The following is a 25,981-nucleotide window of genomic DNA, read 5'->3' on the forward strand; positions in this document are numbered from 1 at the left end:
ACGGTCCCTATCCAACAGCGGGCTCACAGTCTAGAAGGGGGAGACAGACAACAAGACAGAACATATTAACAAAATCAAATAAATAGAATAAATACATAAAAATAAAATAAATAAATAGAGTAATAAATACATACAAACATATATAGAGGTGCTGTGGGGAGGGGAAGGAGGTAAGGTGGGAGGGAGAGGAGGGGCACTGGGAAGGTTACAAAGTGATCAGGTTGTCCCCCAAGGGGCTCACAGTCTTAATCCCCATTTTACAGATGAGGTAACTGAGGCACAGAGATGTGAAGTGACTTGCCCGAAGTCACACAGCTGACAATTGGCAGAGCTGGGATTTGAACCCACGACCTCTGACTCCAAAGCCCAGGCTCTTTTCCACTGAGCCACGCTGCTTCTCATCTTGTATATGCTCCAGCCCTTAGCACAGTGCTGGGCACATAATAGCTTCCAACCTGATTATCTTGAATAAACTTCGGGGTTTAGTTCAGGGCTTGGCACATTAGTAAGCGCTTAACAAGCATCATTAAAAAATCAACAACAACAACAAAAACCTCTGCCTGATGCCAACTCGCTTGACTTTTGTCCTTTTCACTTTTCAGAAGGTGGGCGTGAAAAGGGAGAGGAGATCAATATCAAATATTTAACAATAATTGAGGTATTTGTTAAGTACATGTTATGCGTGAAGCATTGGAGTAAATACTGAACAGACACAGTCCCTGACCTAAATAGTCTAAGGGAAAGAGAGAACAGGGACTTAATCCTCATTTTGCAGATGAGGAAACTGAAGCAGTGGCTCTGCTAATTGTCAGCTGTGTGACTTTGGGCAAGTCACTTAACTTCTCTGTGCCTCAGTTACCTCGTCTGTAAAATGGGGATGAAGACTGTGGGCCCCACTTGGGACAACCTGATCATCTTGTATCCTCCCCAGCGCTTAAAACAGTGCTTTCCACATAGTAAGCGCTTAACGAATGCCATGATTATCATTGTTAAACTGAAGCCGGAGAAATGAAGTGACTTGCTTGGAGTCACAAAACGGGCAACTGCTGGAGGCGGGATTAGAACCCAGGTCTTCTGACTTTCAGCCTCGTGCTCTTTCCACTGGGCCACAACTGCTGATGATTTGCAACTCGGACGAAAGGATTTCAGGGAGAGGTGGATAAAACCACGGGGCTTGGGAATCTTTCGGCTGGCTCTTATTTATGTTCTCTTCCTTCCCTTCCTTCCTCTCCACCTCGTCCCCCTCTCCATCCCCCCATCTTACCTCCTTCCCTTCCCCACAGCACCTGTATATATGTATATATGTTTGTACAGATTTATTACTCTATTTATTCATTTATTTTACTTGTACATATCTATTGTATTTATTTTATTTTGTTAGTATGTTTGGTTTTGTTCTCCGTCTCCCCCTTTTAGACTGTGAGCCCACTGTTGGGTAGGGACTGTCTCTATATGTTGCCAATTTGTACTTCCCAAGCGCTTAGTACAGTGCTCTGCACATAGTAAGCGCTCAATAAATACTATTGATGTTGATGATGATGATGTTCTCCCGAGCCGGAAAAGTGCAAAGTGTGGGCATTCTGCTTTGTATGTCCGGCCGATCCGTTGATCAATCGATTGTATTTACTGAGAACTTACTATTTTCAGAGCACTGTACTAAGCACTTAGGAAAGGACAGTAGAACAGAGTTGGTAGGCACGTTCCCTGCCGACGATGAGCTTACAGTCTAGTGGGGGGAGAAAGACATTAAAATCAATTATGGATACGGACGTAAGCGCTGTGGGGTTGAGGTTGGGGTGAAAATCAGGAGCTTAAAGAGCTTAATCAGTTGCTTAGGTGACATAGAAGGGGAGGCCTGGAAGTCAAAAGGACCTGGACTCTGCCACCTGTGTGCTGTGTGACCTTGGGCAAGTCACTTCACTTCTCTGGGCCTCAGTTGCCTCATCTGTAAAATGGGAATTAATACCGTGAGCCCCACGTGGGAAAGGTACAGTGCCCCCACTTGATAAGTTTGTATCTACAGACTGTGAGCCCCTTGTTGGGTAGGGACCGTCTCTATATGTTGCCAGCTTGTACTTCCCAAGCGCTCAGTACGGTGCTCTGCACACAGTAAGCGCTCAATAAATCCGATTGAATGAATGAATCTACCCATCACTTGTACATTGCCTGGCAAATCAATCAATCAACCAATCAATCGCATTTATTGAGCGCTTACTGTGTGCAGAGCACTGTACTAAGCGCTTGGGAAGTACAAGCTGGCAACATATAGAGATGGTCCCAACCCAACAGTGGGCTCACAGTCTTGCTTACCAGAGAATTAATAGAGAAGCAGTGTGGCTCAGTGGAAAGAGCACAGGCTTTTGAGTCAGAGGTCATGGGTTCAAATCCCAGCTCCGCCAACTGTCAGCTGTGTGACTTTGGGCAAGTTACTTCACTTCTCTGGGCCTCAGTTCCCTCATCTGTAAAATGGGGATGAAGACTGTGAACTCCCCGTGGGACAACCTGATCACCCTGTAACCTCCCCAGCGCTTAGAATAGTGCTTTGCACATAGTAAGCACTTAATAAATGCCATCATTATTATTATTAATAATAAATACCATTAAAAAAATGAAAGGGAGTAGGGGAAATCAGAGCTTAGTAGGGGAAGGCCTTTTGGGGAAGCAGAGTGGCTCAGTGGAAAGAACCCGGGCTTTGGAGTCAGAGGTCAGGGGTTCAAATCCTCGCTCTGCCAACTGTCAGTTGTGTGACTTTGAACAAGTCGCTTCACTTCCCTGTGCCTCAGTTCCCTCATCTGTAATATGGGATTTAAGACTGTGAGCCCCCCGGGGGACAACCTGATCACCTTGTAACCTCCCCAGTGCTTAGAACAGTGTGGAAGTCCTTAATAAATGCCATCATTATTATTCTTATTAATGAATACAGTAAAAAAAAGTGAAAGGGAGTAGGGGAAATCAGGGCTTAGTAAGGGAAGGCCTTTTGGAGGTGTAATTTTAATTAAGTTTTGAAAGTGGAGAGAGCGTATGGTATGTTGGATACGGAGGGGGACGGCTTTCCAGGCCAGAGGCAGGACGTGGGCGAGAGGTTGGCGGCAAAATAGAGGAGATGGAGGGACGGTGAGAAGGTTAGGGTTAGAGGAGTGATGTGCGCAGGCTGGGATGGAGTAGGAGAGCAGCGAGGTGAGGTAGGAGGGTCAGGGTGATGGACTGTGAGCCCACTGTTGGGTAGGGACCGTCTCTATATGTTGCCAACTTGTACTTCCCAAGCGCTTAGTACAGTGCTCTGCACACAGTAAGCACTCAATAGATATGATTGAATGAATGAATAAATGCCATTATTATTATTATTATTATTATTATTATTATTATTATTATTATTATTATTATTATTATGTGTCAGGCACTGTGAACACGGACTTGGGAGTCAGTGGCCATGGGTTCTTATCCTGACTCCGCCGCTTGTCAGCTGTGTGACTTTGGGCAAGTCACTTTATAATAATAATGGCATTTACTGAACACTAACTATGTGCAAAGTACTGTTTTAAGCGCTGGGGTGGTTACAAGGTGATCAGGCTGTCCCACAGTGGGGTGGGGGTGGGGGGGGGGCTCACAGTCTTAATCCCTATTTTATAGATGAGGTAACTGAGGCCCAGAGAAGTGAAGCGACTTGCCCAAAGTCACACAGCTGACAAGTGGCAGAGCCGGGATTTGAACCCTTGACCTCTGACTCCAAAGCCCGGGCTCTTTCCATTGAGCCACGCTGCTTCTCACATGGGGCTGTCACATGGGGCTCACGGTCTTAATCCCCATTTTACAGATGAGGTCATTGAGGCCCAGAGAAGTGAAGTGACTCAGCCAAGGTCACACAGCAGACAAGTGGCCGAGGTGGAATCAGAACTCAGGTCCTTCTTACTTCGAGGCCTGAGCTCGATCCCCTCGGCCATGCCGTTCCCCAGTGCTCAGCAAATATTACAGATTTTATTCTTGAACCCCACCCGCCAATCCTCTAAGGGGGAGGGACCACAAGCATCAAATCCTTCTAGACTGTAAACCCGCTGTTGGGCAGGGACCATCTCTATAGGTTGCCAACTTGTACTTCCCAAGCGCCTAGCACAGTGCTCTGCACACAGTAAGCGCTCAATCAATACGATTGAATGAATGAATGAATGAATCCCCATTTTACAGATGAGGAACCTTTGGGCCGGAGAGGCAGAGCAAGCTGCCCGAGGTCACACAGGAGACCGGTGGCGAAGGGATTTGGGCCGAAAAGGAGGTCTGACCTCCCTGCCGCTCCAACCAGGGGGGGCTTTGGGCATCTCCCTCAGTCCTCGGCTCTACGCTGGAAGCGGCTGAGGCCTTGGCGACCCCTTGGCGAGCCTGTCTGTCGTCCCTTCAGGGTCCGGGCCCCCGAGATGACGTGCCCTGCCTCCTGCTCGCGCCTCCTGGGCTTCAGCCTCACCATCCTGGCCCTCCTCGCCGCCGCCGCCAACGTGGCCCTGCTCTTCCCGACTTGGGAAGGGAGCTACCTGACAGACGGCCACATTGGCAAACACGCTCTGCTGGGCCCAGGCCTCTGGGGAGGGGGCCTGTTGGTGAGTGGACACTCGCTTCCTTCTCTCAGCTTCCCCTCCTCCCAGAGTTTTCCCAGTCCCTGGGGATTGAAAAAGATTCCCAAATGGGCTGGTTCTCCACTGGTTGAGTCTCCGGCCTGGTGGGCAAGAGGAGAGCTCGGGGCCTGGACCGTCGTGTGGCCTGAGGAGGAGGGATGTCCCACACCCTACTGTTGGCTTCAAAGCTGTCCATCCCCTCGCCCCCTCCTACCTCACCTCCCTTCTAGACTGTGAGCCCACTGTTGGGTAGGGACCATCTCTACATGTTGCCAACTTGTACTTCCCAAGCGCTTAGTACAGTGCTCTGCACACAGTAAGTGCTCAATAAATACGATTGATTGATTGATTGATTGATTCTGTCCTTCTCCAGCCCAGCCCGCACCCTCCGCTCCTCTGCCGCCGCTCACCTCCTCACCGGGCCTCGTTCTTGCCCATCCCACCGTCGACCCCCGGCCCATGCCCTCCCTCCGCACATCCGCCAAACTAACACTCTTCCCCTCTTCAAAGCCCTACTGAGAGCTCACCTCCTCCAGGAGGCCTTCCCTGACTGAGCCCCCCCTTTTCCTCTGCTCCTCCTCCCCTCCTCAACCCCCCCACTCCCTCCCTCTGCTCTCCCCCCTTCCCCCTCCCGCAGCACTCGTGTCTATTTGTACAGATTTTATTAATGATGTGTCTATATCTGTAATTCTATTTGTCTATTTGGATGGCATTCATCATCATCAATCGTATTTATTGAGCGCTTACTATGTGCGGAGCACTGTACTAAGCGCTTGGGAAGTACAAATTGGCAACATGTAGAGACGGTCCCTACCCAACAGTGGGCTCACAGTCTAAAAGGGGGAGACAGAGAACAAAACCAAACATACTAACAAAATAAAATAAATAGAATAGATATGTACAAGTAAAATAAATAAATACATACAGTAATAAATATGTACAAACATATATACATATATACAGGTGCTGTGGGGAAGGGAAGGAGGTAAGAAGGGGGGGATGGAGAGGGGAGGGTGGTATTGACACCTGTCTACTTGTTTTGTTTTGTTTTTTCATCTGTCTCCCCCTTCTAGACTGTGAGCCCACTATTGGGTAGGGCCTGTCTCTAGATGTTGCCAGCTTGTACATCCCAAGCGCTTAGTACAGTACTCTGCACACAGTAAGCGCTCAATAAATACAATTGATTGATTGATTGATTGAGCCTGTTGTTGGTATTGACACCTGTCTTCTTGTTTCGTTTTGTCGTCTGTCTCCCCCCTTCTAGACTGTGAGCCTGTTGTTGGGCAGGGACCGTCTCTATCTGCTGCCGCATTGTACTGTCTAAGCGCTCAGTCCAGTGCTCCGCACACAGTCAGCGCTCAATAAATCCGATTGAACCAATGAATGAACAATTCTGCCCTTTCCTCCTCTTCCAGGTGCTGTGTGCTGCCGTCCCTATCGCCGCCTCAGGTTGGAGATGTGGCTGCTTCAGAAACTCCGGGCCCTGCCAGAACGTAAGCCCAAACAAAACCGGGCTAAGCTCTTAGTTATAATAATAATAATAATGATGGTATTTCTTAAGCGCTTACTATGTGCCAAGCCCTGTTCTAAGCACTTGGGGGGGATACAAGGTGATCAGGTTGTCCCACGGGAGGCTCACGGTTTTCATCCCCATTTTACAGATGAGAGAACGGAGGCATAGAGAAGCGAAGTGACTTGCCCAAAGTCACACAACTGACAATCGGCAGAGCTGGGATTTAATGATGGCATTTATTAAGCACTTACTATGTGCAAGGCACTGTTCTAAGCGCTGGGGAGGTTACAAGGTGGTCAGGTTGTCCCACGGGGATTCACAGTCAATCCCCATTTTCCAGATGAGGTAACTGAGGCTCAAAGAAGTGAAGTGACTTGCCCAAAGTCACACAACTGACAATCGGCAGAGCTGGGATTTAATGATGGCATTTATTAAGCACTTACTATGTGCAAGGCACTGTTCTAAGCGCTGGGGAGGTTACAAGGTGATCAGGTTGTCCCACGGGGGTTCACAGTCAATCCCCATTTTCCAGATGAGGTAACTGAGGCACGGAGAAGTGAAGTGACTTGCCCAAAGTCACACAGCTGACAACTGGCGGAGCCGGGATTTGAACCCATGACCACTGACTCCAAAGCCCGGGCTCTTTCCACTGAGCCATGCTGCTTCTCTAATCCCGTGCTCTTTTCACTGAGCCACGCGGCTTCTCTAACTACAGTGCCAAGTGCTTAGTAATAAGAATTTAATAATAATGGCATTTATTAAGCCCTTACTATGTGCAGAGCACTGTTCTAAGTTTTGTTTTGTTGTCCATCTCCCCCTTCTAGACTGTGAGCCCATTGTCGGGTAAGGACCGCCTCTCTATGTTGCCAACTTGTACTTCCCAAGCGCTTAGTACAGTGCTCTGCACACAGTAAGTGCTCAATAAATACGATTGAATGAATAATGAACCCCTGCTCGTCTGGCTCGGTAGCCAGAGGACTCCCTGGGATGCGGGGAGCGGGACACACTGCCAACCTTACGACAGTGGAGCGGGAGAGTGGCATGGCCTCGAGAAAAGAGCACGGAGGACCTGAGTTCTAATCCCGGCTCTGCCGGTGGCTGGCTGTGTGACCCTGGGGAAGTCACCTCACTTCCCATTCATTCATTCATTCAATCATATTTATTGAGCACTTACTGTATGCAGAGCCCTGTACTAAGCACTTGGGAAGTCCAAGTCGGCAACATCTAGAGACGGTCCCTACCCAACAGCGGGCTCACAGTCTAGAAGGGGCGGACGGACAACAAAACAAAACATATTAATAAAATAAAATAAATAGAATAGTAAATAGGTACAAGTAAAATAAATAGAGTAATAAATCCGTGCAAACATATATACAGGGGCTGTGGGGAGGGGAAGGAGGTAGGGCGGGAGGGATGGAGAAGGGGAGAGGAAAAAGGGGGCTCAGTGTGGGAAGGCCTCCTGGAGGAGGTGAGCTCTCAGTAGGGCTTTCTCTGCGCTTCTGTTACATCAATTGTTAAATCAATCAATTCATGGTATTTCTTATAATAATAATAGTAGTAGCATTTGTTAAGCACTTACTATGTGCAAAGCACTGTTCTAAACGCTGAGGAGGTTACAAGGTGATCAGGTTGTCCCATGGGGGCTCACAGTCTTTGTCCCCATTTTACAGATGAGGGAGCTGAGGCGCAGAGAAGTGAAGTGATTTGCCCAAAATCACATAGCAGACAGGTGGCGGAGCCGGGATTAGAACCCATGACCTCGGACTCCAAAACCCAGGCTCTTTCCACTGAGCCACGCTTCTTGAGCGCTTACCGTGTGGAGAGCGCTGCACTAAGTGCATGGGAGAGTACAAAATAACCCAATTAGTGAAACAGGGATTAAACAACTGTTGTCCCTCCTACTTTGACTGTGAGCCCCTTGCGGGACAGGGCTTATTCCTGGTTGTACTTGCACCAGTGCTCAGAACTGTATTTGACATATAGTAAGTGCTGGGATTCGAACCCGGCTCTGATGTGCATATAGCTATAAATTCTATTTAGGAGCCCGCTGTTAGACTGTGAGCCCGCTGTTGGGTAGGGACCATCTCGATATGTTGCCAACTTGTACTTCCCAAGCGCTTAGTCCAGTGCTCTGCACACAGTAAGCGCTCAATAAATACAATTGAATGAATGAATTTATTCTGAGGGTTTTGACACCTGTCTACATGTTCTGTTTCGTTGTCTGTCTCCCCCTTCTTGACCGTGAGCCCGCTGTTGGGTAGGGACCGTCTCTATCTGTTGCCGACTTGGACTTCCCAAGCGCTTAATACAGTGCTCTGCACACAGTAAGTGCTCAATAAATATGATTGAATGAATGAATGAGAGAAGCAGGGTGGCCTAGTAGATAGTCAAAAGACCCTGGGTTCTAATCCTGGCTCTGCCTCTTGTCTGCTGTGTGACCTTGGGCAAGCCACTTCACTGTTCTGGGCCTCAGTTCCCTCATCTGTAACTTGGGGATTCATACTGTGAACCCCATGTGGGACGGGGACTGTGTTCAACCTGATTATCTTACAACTTGGGCAGGTCACTTCACTTCTCTGAGCCTCAGTTCCCTCATCTATAAAATGGGGATGAAGACTGTGAGCCCCATGTGGGACAACCTGATCACCTTGTATCCCCCCCAGTGCTTAGAACACTGCTTGGCACATAGTAAGCACTTAACAAATGCCATTATTATTATTATTAATAATAATAATAACTACCTCAGCGTTTACAATAGTGCCTAGAACATAGTAATAATAATAATAAAAATGATGATGGCATTTGTTAAGTGCCTACTATGCGCAAAGCACTGTTCCAAGTGCTGGGGAGATTACAAGGTGAACGGGTTGTCCCACTGGGGGCTCACGGCCTTAATCCCCATTGTACAGATGAGGTAATTGAGGCACAGAGAAGTGAAGTGACTTGCCCAAAGTCACACAGCTGACAGTTGGCAGAGCTGGGATTTGAACCCATGACCTCTTATTCCAAACCTCTTTCCACTGAGCCATGCTGCTTCTCCATCACGCTGCTTCTCAGTCAGCATTTTAGCAGTAATAGTAAGTAATAAGCATTTCATTCATTCATTCATTCAATCGTATTTATTGAGCGCTTCCTGTGTGCAGAGCACTGGACTAAGTGCTGGGGAAGTCCAAGTTGGCAACATCTAGAGGCGGTCCCTACCCAACAGCGGGCTCACAGTCTAGAGGGGGGAGACAGACGACAAAACATATTAACAAAATAAAATAAATAGAATCAATCAATCAATCAATCAATCGTATTTATTGAACGCTTACTGTGTGCAGAGCACTGTACTAAGTGCTTGGGAAGTACAAGTTGGCAACATATAGAGACGGTCCCTACCCAACAGTGGGCTCACAGTCTAAAAAATATTCATTCATTCATAAATATTCATTCAATCGTATTTATTGAGAGCTTACTGTGTGCAGAGCACTGTACTAAGCGCTTGGGAAGTACAAGTTGGCAACATATAGAGACAGTCCCTACCCAACAGTGGGCTCACAGTCTAAAAGGGAGAGACAGAGAACAAAACCAAACATACTAACAAAATAAGATAGGATAGATATGTACAAGTAAAATAAATAGAGTAATAAATATGTACAAAAATGCATACATATATACAGGTGCTGTGGGAAAGGGAAGGAGGTAAGATGGGGGGGATGGAGAGGGGGACGAGGGGGAATATGATTGAATAATAATAATACTAATGGCATTTGTTAAGCACTTACTACGTGCAAAGCACTCTTCTAAGTGCTGAAAATAATGATAATGATGACATTTATTAAGCACTTTCTATGTGCAAAGCACTGTTCTATGCGCTGGGGAGGTTACAAGATGAATGATTGTTGGCCTTGTGAGAGTGTCTCTCTCTCTCTCTCTAGGAGTCTCACTCTTGCTGGGCGCCTTTCCGTCTCCCTACGGGCCTCTGTCTCACCATCATCATCATCATCAATCGTATTTATTGAGCGCTTACTGTGTGCAGAGCACTGTACTAAGCGCTTGGGAAGTCCAAGTTGGCAACGTATAGAGACAGTCCCTACCCAACAGTGGGCTCACAGTCTAAAAGGGGGAGACAGAGAACAAAACCAAACATACTAACAAAATAAAATAAATAGAATAGATATGTACAAGTAAAATAAATAGAGTAATAAATATGTACAAACATATATACATATATACAGGTGCTGTGGGGAAGGGAAGGAGGTAAGATGGGGGGATGGAGAGGGGGACGAGGGGGAGAGGAAGGAAGGGGCTCAGTGTGGGAAGGCCTCCTGGAGGAGGTGAGCTCTCGGTAGGGCCTTGAAGGGAGGAAGAGAGCTAGCTTGGCGGATGGGCGGAGGGAGGGCATTCCAGGTGTATTCACCTCTGGGCAAGGAGCAGGTCTTCCAACTCTATTGGATCGTACTCTCCCAAGCGCTTGGTACAGTACTTTGCCTGCAGAAAGCGCTCAATAAATACCATTGACTGATAAGAGCACCGAGAATACTGCTTGGGCACTACCCATACAGTTTACCCATTTTGTGCTGTGAAATGAAAGCAATAGCCCAAGAAACTAGGAATCCCAGTGGGGAAATTATTCAATCAGTCAGTCAGTCAATCACTTGATCAGTGGCATTTATTGAGCACTTACTATGGGAAGATCACTGTACTGAGTGTGTGGGAGAGCACGATAGAGCAAAATTAGCAGACAAGTTCATTCATTCATTTATTTTGTTAGTATGTTTGGTTTTGTTCTCTGTCTCCCCCTTTTAGACTGTGAGCCCACTGTTGGGTAGGGACTGTCTCTATATGTTGCCAATTTGTACTTCCCAAGCGCTTAGTACAGTGCTCTGCACATAGTAAGCGCTCAATAAATACAATTGATGATGATGATGATTCATTCATTCATTCAGTTGTATTTGTTGAGCGCTTACTGTGTGCAGATCACTGTCCCCCTCCTCCCCCCCATGCCCCCCGCTGTACCGCCTTCCCCTCCCCACAGCACCTGTATATATGTATATATGTTTGTACGGATTTATTACTCTATTTATTTTATTTGTACATATCTATTCTATTTATTTTATTTTGTTAATATGTTTTGTTTTGTTCTCTGTCTCCCCCTTCTAGACTGTGAGCTCACTGTTGGGTAGGGCCCATCTCTATATGTTGCCAACTTGTACTTCCCAAGCGCTTAGTCCAGTGCTCTGCACACAGTAAGCACTCAATAAATACGATTGATTGAATGAATGAATGAATGTACTAAGTGTGTGGGAGAGCACGATAGAGCAAAATTAGCAGACAAGTTCATTCATTCATTCATTCAATCGTATTTGTTGAGCACTTACTGTGTGCAGAGCACTGTACTAAGCGCTTGGGAAGTACAAGATGGCAACATCTAGAGATGGTCCCTACCCAACTACGGGCTCACAGTCTAGAAGGGGGAGACAGACAACAAAACCAAACATGTAGACAGGTGTCAAGTCATCAGAATAAAACCCTACCCATAGCGAGCTATTCACATATATGACATATTTAAAGTCAAAGGATAAGTACACTTATACTTTTCTGAAGCATTCAATTAGATAAAAAAGCGTAAATTTGAGGAACGCAAAACATCAGAATCAATCGATTGATAGTATTTATTGAGCATTTACTGTGTGCTGAGCACTATATCGAGCACTTGGGAAAGTACAAGCTGCGTGGCTTACTGAAAAGAGCCCAGGCTTGGGAGTCAAGAGGTCGTGGGTTTTAATCCCGGCTCCGCCGCTTGTCAGCTGTGTGACCTTAGGCAAGTCACTTCACCTCTCTGGGCCTCAGTTCCCTCATCTGTAAAATGGGGATGAAGACTGTGAGCCCCACGTGGGACAACCTGATTACCTTGTATCTACCCCAGTGCTTAGAACAGTGCTTGGCACATAGTAAGCGCTTAACAAATACCAACATTATTATTATTATTATTATTATTCTCTGGGCCTCAGTTCCCTCATCTGTAAAATGGGGATGAAGACTGTGAGCCCCACGTGGGACAACCTGATTACCTTGTATCTACCCCAGTGCTTAGAACAGTGCTTGGCACATAGTAAGTGCTTAACAAATACCATTATTATTATTATTATTGCAACAGAATTAGTAGACAAGATCACCTTAATCTCCTTGCCCCCTCCTATCTCATTTCACTATATATAATGACACATTCATTCATTCATTCATTCAGTCGTATTTATTGAGCGCTTACTGTGTGCAGAGCACTGTACTAAGCGCTTGGGAAGTACAAGTTGGCAACATATAGACACTTATTAAGCACTTACTATGTGCCAAGCACTGTTCTAAGCGCTGGGGAGGATACAGAATGATCAGGTTTGTATCCTGATCACCTTGTATCCTCCCTAGCGCTTAGAACAGTGCTTGGCACATAGTAAGTGCTTAATAAATGCCGTCATCATTATTATTAGGTTGTCCCACGGGGGGCTCACAGTCTTCACCCCCATTTTCCAGATGAAGGAACTGAGGCTCGGAGAAGTGAAGTGACTTGCCCAGAGTCACCCAGCTGACAAGTGGCGGAGCCGGGATTTGAACCTATGACCTTTGACTCTTTTAGACTGTGAGCCCCCTGTTGGGTAGGGACCGCCTCTATATGTTGCCGACTTGTACTTCCCAAGCGCTTAGTCCAGTGCTCTGCACACAGTAAGCGCTCAATAAATGCGATTGATTGATTGATTGACTCCAAAGCCCGCACTTTTTCCACTGAGCCACGCTGCTTCTCTACTCTCCTTCATCACTCCAGCCCGCACGCTTGTTTCCTCTAATGTACCTAAATCTCATCCATCTCACAGCCGCCCTCTCGCCCACGTCTTGCCTCTGGCCTGGAGGCACCTCCTCCAGGAGGCCTCACCTCCTCCAGGAGGCCTTCCCAGACTGAGCCCCTTCCTTCCTCTCCCCCTCGTCCCCCTCTCCATCCCCCCCATCTTGCCTCCTTCCCTTCCCCACAGCACCTGTATATATGTATATATGTTTGTAATATTTATTACTTTATTTATTTATTTTACTTGTACATATCTATTCTATTTATTTTATTTTGTTAGTATGTTTGGTTTTGTTCTCTGTCTCCCCCTTTTAGACTGTGAGCCCACTGTTGGGTAGGGACTGTCTCTAGATGTTGCCAACTTGTACTTCCCAAGCGCTTAGTACAGTGCTCTGCACATAGTAAGTGCTCAATAAATGCGATTGATGATGATGATGATGATGAATGCCCTCCCTCTTCCCATCAGACAGATAATTCCTCTCCGCCACTTCAAAACCTTCTTAGACGGCCCATCTCCTCCAAGAAGCCTTCCCAGATTAAGCCCTGGTCTCCTCTTCTCCCACTCCCTTCTGCGCCATTATTACTTGCTCCATCCTTCATCCTCCCTCCCACCCCCACAGCACATACGTATTTATCGGGAGGAGAGCGCAGCGTGTCTGTCAGTTGCCAGGGGAGCACAGGACCTGATGCTAATTGTTTTTATTATTTTTAATTTTTTAATTTTTTTTTGAAGGCAATTGTTAAGCGCTTACTATGTGCAAAGCACTGTTCTAAGCGCTGGGGGGGATACAATGTAATCAAGTTGTCCCACAGAAGGCTCACAGTCTTAATCCCCATATTTACAGATGAGGTAACTGAGGCTCAGAGAAGTTAAGTGACTTGCCCAAGGTCACACAGCAGACTTGTGGCAGAGCCGGGATTCGAACCCACGACCTCTGACTCCAAAGCCTGGGCTCTTCCCACTGAGCCACGCTGCTTCTCTATTGTTCTTTAGTAATTTTGTTTTGTCGTGCTCCACTTTCCTTTTGTGTCCATTTCTAGCTCTGTCCCCGTATCATATTCCGACGAGCTTGGGGACCAGCGTCTCAAATGTTTACCTAGTGGATAGAGCCTGGGGCTGGGAGTCGGAGGACCTGGGTTCTAATCCTGCCTTCACCACTCACCTGCTCTGTGACTCTGGGCAAGCCACCGAACTTCTCTGTGCCTCAGTTTCCTCAGCTCTAAAATGAGGACTCAATCCCTTTTCTCCCTCCAACTTAGACTGTGAGCCCCATGTGACCCGATTATATTCATTCAATCGCATTTATTGAGCGCTTACTATGTGCAGAGCACTGTACTAAGCACTTATCTAGTCCAGCACTTAGAACAGTGCTTATCACAAATCAAGCGCTTAGCAAAGCGTGGCTCAGTGGAAAGAGCATGGGCTTTGGAGTCAGAGATCATGGGTTCAAATCCCAGCTCTGCCAAGTGTCAGCTGTGTGGCTTTGGACAAGTCACTTCACTTCTCTGGGCCTCAGTTCCCTCATCTGTAAAATGGGGATTAGGACTGTGAGCCCCCTTGGGACAACCTGATCGCCTTGTAACCTCCCCAGCGCTTACAACAGTGCTTTGCACATAGTAAGCGCTTAATAAATGCCATCATCATCATCATCAAACACCATGTACCCTTCCCTAGCAATTCGTTCAGTACAGTTAGTACTTAGTAGTAATTAGCAGCTCATAATTAGTAGCTAGCAATTAGTACAGTGCCTGAACCTTTCTCCCTCCTACTCTCTGTCTACCCTTCTAGACTGTAAGCTCGTTGAGGGCAGGGAATGTGTCTGTCGATTTTTGAATATTACTCTCCCAAGCTCTTAGTACAGTGCTCTGCACACAGTAAGCACTCAGTATATTCGATTGACTGACTTCCCTGAACAAAGGAAGTGTGTATTAATAGTAATAACAGTAATGATCATGATAATAGTTGTGGCATTTGTTAAGTTTTTACTGGGTGTTAAGCACAGGATAATCCAGTTGGACACAGTCTCTGTCCCACATGGGTCTCACTATTTTAGGTGGAGAGAGAATAGGACTTGAATCACCATTTTACAGATGAGGAAACTGAGGCCCAGAAAATAATAATAATAATAATATTAATATGGCTCAGTGGAAAGAGCCCCGGCTTGGGAATCAGAGGTCATGGGTTCACATCCTGGCTCCACCACTTGTCAGCTGTGTGACTTTGGGCAAGTCACTTAACTTCTCTGTGCCTCAGTTCCCTCATCTGTAAAATGGGGATTAAGACTGTGAGCCCCCCGTGGGACAACCTGATCACCTTATAACCTCCCCAGTGCTTAGAACAGTACTTGGCACATAGTAAGCACCTAATAAATGCCATTATTATTATTATTATTAAGCACTTACTATGTGCCAAGCACTGTTCTAAGCGCTGGGGTAATCCCTGTGGGGCTCACAGTCTTCATCCCCATTTTACAGATGAGGTAACTGAGGCCCAGAGAAGTTAAATGACTTCCCCAAAGTCACCCAGCTGATGAGTGGCGGAGCTGGGATTAGAACCCATGAACTCTGACTCCCAAACCTGGGCTCTTTCCACTAAGCCACGCTGCTTGCGATCTGTCCAAAATCACACTGCAGGATTAGAACCCAGTACTTCTGACTCCCAAGCCCGTGCTCTTTCCACTAGCCCACACTGTTTCCCCAGAGCAGCAACTGAAAAATCAGAACTGGATGAGGAAATAGCTGTGGAAGGGAGAGGGTTCCATGACGATCCCATTATAGAGATGGAAAAACTGTGGCCTCAGGAGATGGTGTGATTTCTCCGGCCAGGTAGCTAGGCAGGGACAGAGTTGGGCCTTGGCTGAATTGGATCAATCAATAATAATAATAATAATAAATTGTGGTATTTGTTAAGCGCTTACTATGTGCCCACTGGGGTAGATACAAGGTAATCAGGTTGTCCCACGTGGGGTTCGCAGTCTTCATCCCCATTTTACAGATGAGGGAACTGAGGCACAGAGAAGTGAAGTGGCTTGCCCAAAGTCACGCAGCAGACAGTGAGCCCACTGTTGGGTAGGGACTGTCTATATATGTTGCCAACTTGGACTTCCCAAGCGCTTAGTACAGTGCTCTGCACACAGTAAGCGCTCAATAAATATGATTGATTGATTGGTAGAGCCGGGATTAGAACCCACGTCCTCTGACTCCCAAACCCGGGCTCTTTCCACTAAGCCACACTGCTTCTCTATCTATCAATCAATCGATCAATCACCGGTATTTACTGAGCATTGTACTAGGCGCTTGGGAGAGTACAATCGAGAAGCAGAAGAGTACGAGAAGCAGCGCGGCTCAGTGGAAAGAGCCCGGGCTTTGGAGTCAGAGGTCATGGGTTCAAATCCCGGCTCCGCCAATTGTCAGCTGGGTGACTTTGGACAAGTCACTTCACTTCTCTGTCTCCCTTTTAGACTGTGAGCCCACTGTTGGGTAGGGACTGTCTCTCTATGTTGCCAACTTGTCCTTCCCAAGCGCTTAGTACAGTGCTCTGCACACAGTAAGCGCTCAATAAATACAATTGATTGATTCTCTGTGCCTCATCTGTAAAATGGGGATGAAGACTGTGAGTCCCCCGTGAGACAAACTGATCACCTTGGAACCTCCCCAGCTTTTAGAACGGTGCTTTGCACATAGTAAGCGCGAAGCAGCGTGGCTCAGTGGAAAGAGCCCGGGCTTTGGAGTCAGAGGTCAGGGGTTCAAATCCCGGCTCCGCCACTTGTCAGCTGGGTGACTTTGGGCAAGTCACTTCACTTCTCTGAGCCTCAGTTCCCTCATCTGTAAAATGGGGATGAAGACTGTGAGCCCCGCATGGGGCCACCTGATCATCATCATCATCATCATCAATCGTATTTATTGAGCGCTTACTATGTGCAGAGCACTGTACTAAGCGCTTGGGAAGTACAAATTGGCAACATATAGAGACAGTCCCTACCCAACAGTGGGCTCACAGTCTAAAAGGGGGAGACAGAGAACAAAACCAAACATACTAACAAAATAAAATAAATAGAATAGATATGTACAAATAAAATAAATAAATAGAGTAATAAATATGTACAAACATATATACATATATACAGGTGCTGTGTGGAAGGGAAGGAGGTAAGATGGGGGGAATGGAGAGGGGGACGAGGGGGAGAGGAAGGAAGGAGCTCAGTCTGGGAAGGCCTCCTGGAGGAGGTGAGCTCTCAGCAGGGCCTTGAAGGGAGGAAGAGAGCGGGCTTGGCGGATGAGCAGAGGGACTGGGGGCATTCCAGGCCCGGGGGATGACGTGGGCCGGGGGTCGATGGCGGGACAGGCGAGAGCGAGGTACGGTGAGGAGATTAGTGGTGGAGGAGCGGAGGGTGCGGGCTGGGCTGTAGAAGGAGAGAAGGGAGGTGAGGTAGGAGGGGGCGAGGGGATGGACGGCCTGGAAGCCCAGGGTGAGGAGTTTCTGCCTGATGCGCAGATTGATTTGTAGCCACTGGAGATTTTTGAGGAGGGGAGTAACATGCCCAGAGCGTTTCTGGACAAAGATAATCCGGGCAGCAGTATGAAGTATGGATTGAAGTGGGGAGAGACACGAGGATGGGAGATCAGAGAGAAGGCTGATGCAGTAGTCCAGACAGGATAGGATGAGAGCTTGAATGAGCAGGGTAGCGGTTGGGATGGAGAGGAAAGTGCAGATCTTGGCAATGTTGCGGAGCTGAGACCGGCTGGTTTTGGTGACGGCTTGGATGTGAGGGGTGAACGAGAGAGCGGAGTCGAGGATGACACCAAGGTTGCGGGCTTGTGAGACGGGAAGGATGGTAGTGCCGTCAACAGAGATGGGAAAGTCAGGGAGAGGACAAGGTTTGGGAGGGAAGACAAGGAGCTCAGTCTTCGACATGTTGAGCTTTAGGTGGTGGGCAGACATCCAGATGGAGATGTCCTGAAGGCAGGAGGAGATGCGAGCCTGGAGAGAGGGGGAGAGAGCAAAGGCAGAGATGTAGATCTGGGTGTCATCAGCGTAGAAATGATAGTTGAAGCCGTGGGAGCGAATGAGGTCACCAGGGGAATGCGTGTAGATCGAGAACAGAAGGGGACCAAGTACTGAACCTTGGGGAACCCCCACAGTAAGGGGGTGGGAGGGGGAGGAGGAGCCTGCATAGGAGATTGAGAAAGAACGACCGGAGAGATAAGAGGAGAACCAGGAGAGGACGGAGTCTGTAAAGCCTAGGTTGGATAGCGTGTTGAGGAGAAGGGGGTGGTCCACAGTGTCAAAGGCAGCTGAGAGGTCGAGGAGGATTAGGACAGAGTAGGAGCCGTTGGATTTGGCAAACAGGAGGTCATTGGTGACCTTTGAGAGGGCAGTTTCCGTGGAATGTAGGGGACGGAAGCCAGACTGGAGGGGGTCGAGGAGAGAGTTGTTATTGAGGAATTCTAGGCAGCGTGTGTAGACAACTCGTTCAAGGAGTTTGGAAAGGAATGGTAGGAGGGAGATAGGGTGACAACTAGAAGGTGAGGTGGGGTCAAGAGAGGGTTTTTTTAGGATGGGAGAGACATGGGCATGTTTGAAGGCAGAGGGGAAGGAACCAGTGGAGAATGAGCGGTTGAAGATGGAAGTTAAGGAGGGGAGAAGGGATGGAGCGAGAGATTTCATGAGATGAGAGGGACCTGATCACCTTTGTATCCCCCCAGCGCTTAGAACAGTGCTTTGCACATAGTAAGCGCTTAACAAATGCCATCCTCATCATCATCACTTGTCAGCCGCGTGACTTTGGGCAAGTCACTTCACTTCCCTGGGCCTCAGTTGCCTCATCTGGAAAATGGGGATGAAGTCTGTGAGCCCCACGTGGGACAACTTGATTACCTTATCTCTACCCCAGCGCTTAGAATAGTGCTTTGCACATAGTAAGTGCTTAATAAATGCCATTATTATTATGATTATTAACAAATACCATTATCATTATTATTATTATTACAATCCAGCAGAATTAACAGTCACGTCCCCTGCCCATAAGGAGCTCCTGTTGCGTCGCAGTTGAACATGAGTGTCTTTCCTTTCCATGGGCAGATGGTCCTGTGTCTGCTGACGGCCGGCCTGGCTTTCTTCGGAGCGGCCGTTTGCTTCGTCGTCTCGGGCGTGGCCCTGAAGACCGGCCCCCTGTGCCTGTTCGATGTCGCCGCTCCTAACCAGACCCTCACCCAGAAATGGGGTTACCCCTTCCTAGACCTGCGGCACAGGTAACTGGCTCCCAACGCTCCCCGACCCCTGGAGCTCGACAGCCGTCGGCATCAGAATTGGGGTGCTTGTTAAGTGTCCAGAAGGTGCCTAGGACGGGGTAATAATAATAATGACAATGGCATTTATTAAGCGCTTATTATGTGCAAAGCACTGTTCTAAGTGCTGACAAGATATCAATCAATCAATCGTATTTATTGAGCGCTTACTGTGTGCAGAGCACTGTACTAAGCACTTGGGAAGTCCAAGCTGGCAACATATAGAGATAGTCCCTGCCCAACAGTGGGCTCACAGTCTAGAAGGGGGAGACAGAGAACAAAACCAAACATACTAACAAAATAAAATAAATAGAATAGATATGTACAAGTAAAATAAATAGATAAATAAATAGAGTAATAAATATGTACAAACATATACACATATATACAGGTGCTGTGGGGAAGGGAAGGAGGTAAGATATATATATATATATATATATAAAATAAGATGATAAGATGATATGGTAAGATATATATATATATATATATATATGTATATATATATATATATATATATATCTTACCATATCATCTTATCATCTTATCATATATATATATATGGAGAACCAGGAGAGGACGGAGTAGGTGAAGCCGAGGTTGGACAACGTCTCCGGGAGAAGGGGGCGGGCCGCGGTGTTGGAGAGGTGGAAGAGGACGAGGATGGAGTAGAGGCCATTGGATTTAGAGAAGCAGCGTGGCTCAGTGGAAAAGAGCCAGGGCTTTGGAGTCAGAGGCCATGGGCCCAAATCCCGGCTCCACCAATTGTCAGCTGTGTGACTTTGGGCAAGTCACCTCACCTCTCTGGGCCTCCGTCACCCCATCTGCAAAATGGGGACTAAGACAAAATGGGGACTAATCAGGTCTCACATGGGGCTCAGTTGTAAGTAGTTTGGAGAACTGTAGTTGGATCCCTATTTTGCAGATGAGGGAATTGAGGCACAGAGCAGTTAGGTGACTTGTCCAAGGTCACCCAGCAGACAAATGATGGAGGTTGGATTAGAACCCAGGTCCTCTGACTCACAGGTCGCAGCTCTTTCCACTAGGCCACATTGCTTCTGTATCAATCAGTTGTATTAATAATAATAATGTTGGTATTTGTTAAGCGCTTACTATGTGCAGAACACTGTTCTAAGCGCTGGGGTAGATACAAGTTGATCAGGTTGTCCCACGTGAGGCTCACAGTCTTAATCCCCATTTTACAGTTGGGGTAACTGAGGCACAGAGCAAGTTAAGTGACTTGCCCAAAGTCACACAGCTGACAATTGGCAGAGCCGGGGTTTGAACCCATGACCTCTGACTCCAAAGCCCGGGCTCTTTCCACTGAGCCACGCTGCTTCTCTTAACCCCGGAAGACCCCAGAAGACCCCAGAAGATCAGACTGGACACGGTCCCTATCCCACATGGGATTCGCAGTCCGAAGCGGGAGGAGAACCAGTCTTTAACCTTCATTTTACATCAATCAATCAATCAATCGTATTTATTGAGCGCTTACTGTGTGCAGAGCACTGTACTAAGCGCTTGGGAAGGACAAGTTGGCAACATATAGAGCCGGTCCCTACCCAACAGCGGGCTCACAGTCTTACGTATGCGGAGACCGAAAACCAAAGATGTGAAGCGACTTGCCCAAGGTGACACAGCGGTGGAGCAGGGATAATTCATTCATTTCATTCATTCAGTTGTATGTATCGAGCGCTTACTGTGTGCAGAGCACTGTACTAAGCGCTTGGGAAGTACCAGTTGGCAACATATAGAGACGGTCCCTACCCAACAGTGGGCTCACAGTCTAGATTAGAACCCAGATCTCCTGCCTCCTACGCGTGGGCTCTTTCCACTAGGCTATGCCTTGTTTTTAAAATGGTATTTGTTAGCTTAGTACAGTGCTCTGCACATAGTAAGCGCTCAATAAATACGATTGATGATGTTAGGAGCTTACTATGTGCCAGGCACAGTTCTGGGGAGATACAAGATAGATACGCAATTACGGGCCCTCTAAGAATAATAGTGATGGTATTTGTTAATCAATCGTATTTATTTAAGCACTTACTATGTGCAAAGCACTGTCCTAAGCGCTGGGGGGATGCAAGGTGATCCCACCGGGGGGCTCACAGTCTTAGTCCCCATTTTACAGTTGAGGTAACTGAGGCACAGAGAAGTGAAGTGGCTTGCCCAAGGTCACACAGCTGACGAGTGCTGGATCCAGGATTCGAACCCAAGACCTGGGACTCCCAAGCCCGGGCTCTGTCCACTGAACCGCACTGCTTCTCTAAGAAGGCCAAGTCCCATCCTCCTGCTTCTAAGCAGGGCCGGGCCCAAGCCTCGACAGCTGAGAGCAGGAATTGATGATGATGATGATGATGATGATGGTGTTTGTTAAGCGCTTACTACGTGCAAAGCACCGTTCTAAGCGCTGGAGAGAAGTAAAGCGACTTGTCCAAAGTCACACAGCTGACAATTGGAGGAGTCGGGATTTGAACCCATGACCTCTGACTCCAAAGCCCAGGCTCTTTCCACTGAGCCACGCTATTCTCCTCCGGCTCCTGAATCTCCTTGGGAAGGAGTTTTTATAGCCGTCCTCGGGACGTCCAGTCTAGTGTCTGCGATCCTGGAAGTCCTTCCAGATTGCTAGACTCTTTCTATGGACAGAGCCCTTTGGCCTCACTCTAAACTCAACGGAGACGTGGGGGTTCGGCCATCTGAGCTGGGGGTTACCTCAGTTCCTAAATTAAGTGCGCCTTTTTTAAAAATGGTATTTCTTTATGGTATTTGTTAAGTGCTTACTATGTGCCAGGCACTGTTCTAAGCACTGGGGTCGATACAAGCTAATCAGTTTGGACACAGTTCCTGTCCCACCTGGGACTCACAGGATTTGTTTAGCATTTAATAACAATAATAATAATAATAAGGATAATAATAATAGCGATGGCATGTGTTAAGCGCTTACTATGTGCCAAATACTGTTCTAAGTGCTGGGATAGATACAAGGTTATCAGGTTGTCCTATTAACAACAACAACAATAATAATAATAATAATAATAATAATAATAATAGTGATGACATGTGTTAAGCGCTTACTATGTGCCAAGTACTGTTCTAAGTGCTGGGATAGATACAAGGTTATCAGGTTGTCCCATTTAGGGCTCACAGTCAGCACCTGTATATATATATACAGGTGTATATATATATATATATATATATATATATATATATATATATATATATAAAACATATATATATGTTTGTACATATACATATATATGTATATATATATGTATATATATATATGTTTGTACATATTTATTACTCTATTTATTTTACTTGTACATATTTATTTATTTTGTACATATTTATTTTACTTGTACATATCTATTCTATTTATTTTCTTTTGTTAGTATGTTTGGTTTTGTTGTCTGTCTCGCCCTTCTAGACTGTGAGCCCACTGTTGGGTAGGGACTGTCTCTAGATGTTGTCAACTTGGACTTCCCAAGCGCTTAGTCCAGTGCTCTGCACACAGTAAGTGCTCAATAAATACGATCGATTGATTGATTGATTCCCATTTTACAGATGAGGGAACTGAGGCACAGAGAATTAAGGGACTTGCCCAAAGTCACACAGCTGACAAGTGGTGGAATCAGGATTAGAACCCATGACCTCTGACTCCCAAGCCCAGGCTCTTTCCACTAAGCCATGCTGCTTCGTGCCAGGCACTGTACTAAGCGCTGGGGTGGATACAAGCTAATCAGGGTGGACACAGTCCCTGTCCCCCATGGGGCTCACAGTCTTAATCCCCATTGTACAGATGAGGGAACTGAGGCACAGAGAAGTGAAGTGACTCGCCCAAGGACACACAGCAGACAAACGCGTGGCTCTAGTGGAAAGAGCACTGGGCTTTGGAGTCAGAGGTCATGGGTTTGAATCCCAACTCCGCCAATTGTCAGCTGTGTGACTTTGGGCAAGTCACTTAACTTCTCTGAGCCTCAGTTACCTCATCTGTATAATGGGGATGAAGACTGTGAGCCCCTTATGGGACAACCTGATTACCCTGTACCCCCCCCCCACAGTGCTTAGAACAGTGCTTTGCACATAGTAAGGACTTAATAAATGCCATCATTATTATTATTATTAAGCGGCCGGGGCGGGATTAGAACCCAGCTCCTCTGAGTCCCAGGCCTGTGCTTTTTTCATTAAACCACGGACCCTCTGGTGTCCCTGTAGTTTGGTTGGGTGAGCGCTTAGTACAGTGCTCTGCACACAGTAAGTGCTCAATAAATACGACTGAATGAATGAATGAATGAGCGGAGTAGGGGTCAGGAAGAATGGGCTGCAGTCATGGCGGAGTGGGCTGGGAGTCAGAAGGTCATGGGTTCTAATCCCGGCTCCACCACTTGTCTGCTGTGTGAGCCGGGGCAAGTCACTTCACCTCTCTGGGCCTCAGTTATCTGATCCTTCCCCTTCTAGACTGTGAGCCCGTTGTGGGATAGGGACCGTCTCTATCTGTTGCTAACTTGTACTTCCCAAGCGCTTAGTACAGTGCTCTACACACACTAAGCGCTCAATAAATACGATTGAATGAATGCATGAATCTGGAAAATGGGGATTTAATGATGGCATTTATTAAGCGCTTGCTATGTGCAAAGCACTGCTCTAAGCGCTGGGGAGGTTCCAAGGTGATGAGGTTGTCCCACGGGGGGCTCACGGTCTTAATTCCCATTTTACAGATGTGGTAACTAAGGCACAGAGAAGGGAAGTGCCTTGCCCAAAGTCACACAGCTGACAGTTGGTGGGGCCGGGATTGCAACCCATGACCTCTGACTCCAAAGCCCGGGCTCTTTCCACCTACTTCCCAGGCACTTAGTACAGTGCTTTGCACACAGTAAGCGCTCAATAAATATGATTGAATGAGCGAATGAATCTGGAAAATGGGGATTGAGACTGTGAGCCATTCACTCATTCATTCAATGGTATTTTATTGAGCGCTTACTGCGTGCAGAGCACTGTACTAAGCGCTTGGGAAGTACAAGCCGGCAACATCTAGAGATGGTCCCTACCCAACAACGGGCTCACAGTCTAGAAGGGGGGACTTTCCACTGAGGCACGCTGCTACTTCCCAAGCACTTAGTACAGTGCTTTGCACACTGTAAGCCCTCAATAAATACGATTGATTGATTGATTGAATCATCATCATCATCATCAATCGTATTTATTGAGCGCTTACTATGTGCAGAGCACTGTACTAAGCGCTTGGGAAGTACAAATTGGCAACATATAGAGACAGTCCCTACCCAACAGTGGGCTCACAGTCTAAAAGGGGGAGACAGAGAACAAAACCAAACATACTAACACAATAAAATTGAATTTTATTGAATTGATTGAATGAGCGAATTAATCTGGAGAATGGGGATTGAGACTGTGAGCCATTCATTCATTCATTCAATCGTATTTATTGAGCGCTTACTGTGTGCAGAGCACCGTACTAAGCTCTTGGGAAGTACAAGTCGGCAACATATAGAGACGGTCCCTACCCAACAGCGGGCTCACAGTCTAGAAGGGGGGAGACAGATAATAGACACACACCTTCATGTAATAATAATGATAATAATGGCATTTATTAAGCGCTTACGATGTGCAGAGCGTGGGGATTGAGACTGTGAGCCCCAGGTGAGACAGGGACTGTGTCCAACCCGATTTGCTCGTCCTCCGTCTCGGGGCCTAGTACGGTGCCTCGCGGGTGGTAAGCGTTTAATAAATACCACGCTTATTATTATTATTCCAGGCTCCTCCTCTCTCAAAGCCTCCTGTCTGGAAGGGAAAGACATTATCTCCACGACCGTTCGCTCTGGGATTCTGTCTGCATCGAGCCCCCGGAAGCCGTGACTTGGCACGTTTCCTTCTTCTCCACTCTCCTGGCCATCAGCCTTCTCCAAGTGCTCCTCGTGGTCACGCATGTGGTCAGCGGCTTCTGTGGCCTCCTCTGTGGATTCTGCGGGAACAGCTAGGTAAATCAATCAATCAATCAATCAATCGTATTTATTGAGCGCTTACTGTGTGCGGGGCACTGGACTAAGCGCTTGGGAAGGACAAGTCAGCAACATCTAGAGACGGTCCCTACCCAACAGTGGGCTCACAGTCTAGAAGGGGGAGACAGATAACAAACCCAAACATACTAACAAAATAAAATAAATAGAATAGATATGTACAAGTAAGATAAATAAATAGAGTAATACGTAGCTAATAAATAGAGTAAATCAGCCCCGACGCGGCTCTATCAATCAATCAATCAATCAATCATATTTATTGAGCGCTTACTGTGTGCGGAGCCCTGGACTAAGCGCTTGGGAAGGACAAGTCGGCAACATATAGAGACAGTCCCTACCCAACTGCGGGCTCACAGTCTAGAAGGGGGAGACAGAGAACAAACCCAAACATACTAAAAAAATAAAATAAATAGAATAGATAGGTACAAGTAAGATAAATAGAGTAATACATAGAGTAATAGAGTAAATCAGCCCCGACGCGGCTCTATCAATCAATCAATCAATCAGTCAATCGTATTTATTGAGCGCTTACTGTGTGCAGGGCACTGGACTAAGCGCTTGGGAAGTCCAAGTCGACAACATATAGAGACAGTCCCTACCCAACAGTGGGCTCACAGTCTAGAAGGGGGAGACAGAGAACAAACCCAAACATACTAACAAAATAAAATAAATAGAATAGATATGTACAAGTAAGATAAATAAATAGAGTAATACATAATAATAA

The 25,981-nt window shown here is 46.9% G+C and overlaps 1 protein-coding gene across 1 annotated transcript; it reads left to right on the forward strand.

Moving 5' to 3' along the window:
- Window positions 1-1,103: 1,103 nt before the first annotated feature.
- On the forward strand, window positions 1,104-25,218 carry TM4SF19 (transmembrane 4 L six family member 19). Its single transcript, XM_038751571.1, has 5 exons — window positions 1,104-1,155; window positions 4,394-4,589; window positions 6,020-6,097; window positions 19,020-19,189; window positions 24,996-25,218. Exons 2-5 carry the CDS (start codon window positions 4,410-4,412, stop codon window positions 25,216-25,218), a joined length of 651 nt encoding a protein of 216 aa, XP_038607499.1. The 5' UTR covers window positions 1,104-1,155; window positions 4,394-4,409.
- Window positions 25,219-25,981: the final 763 nt, after the last annotated feature.

This window comes from Tachyglossus aculeatus, chromosome 1 (assembly GCF_015852505.1).
Source record: "Tachyglossus aculeatus isolate mTacAcu1 chromosome 1, mTacAcu1.pri, whole genome shotgun sequence".
Classification (NCBI taxonomy): Eukaryota; Metazoa; Chordata; class Mammalia; order Monotremata; family Tachyglossidae; genus Tachyglossus; species Tachyglossus aculeatus.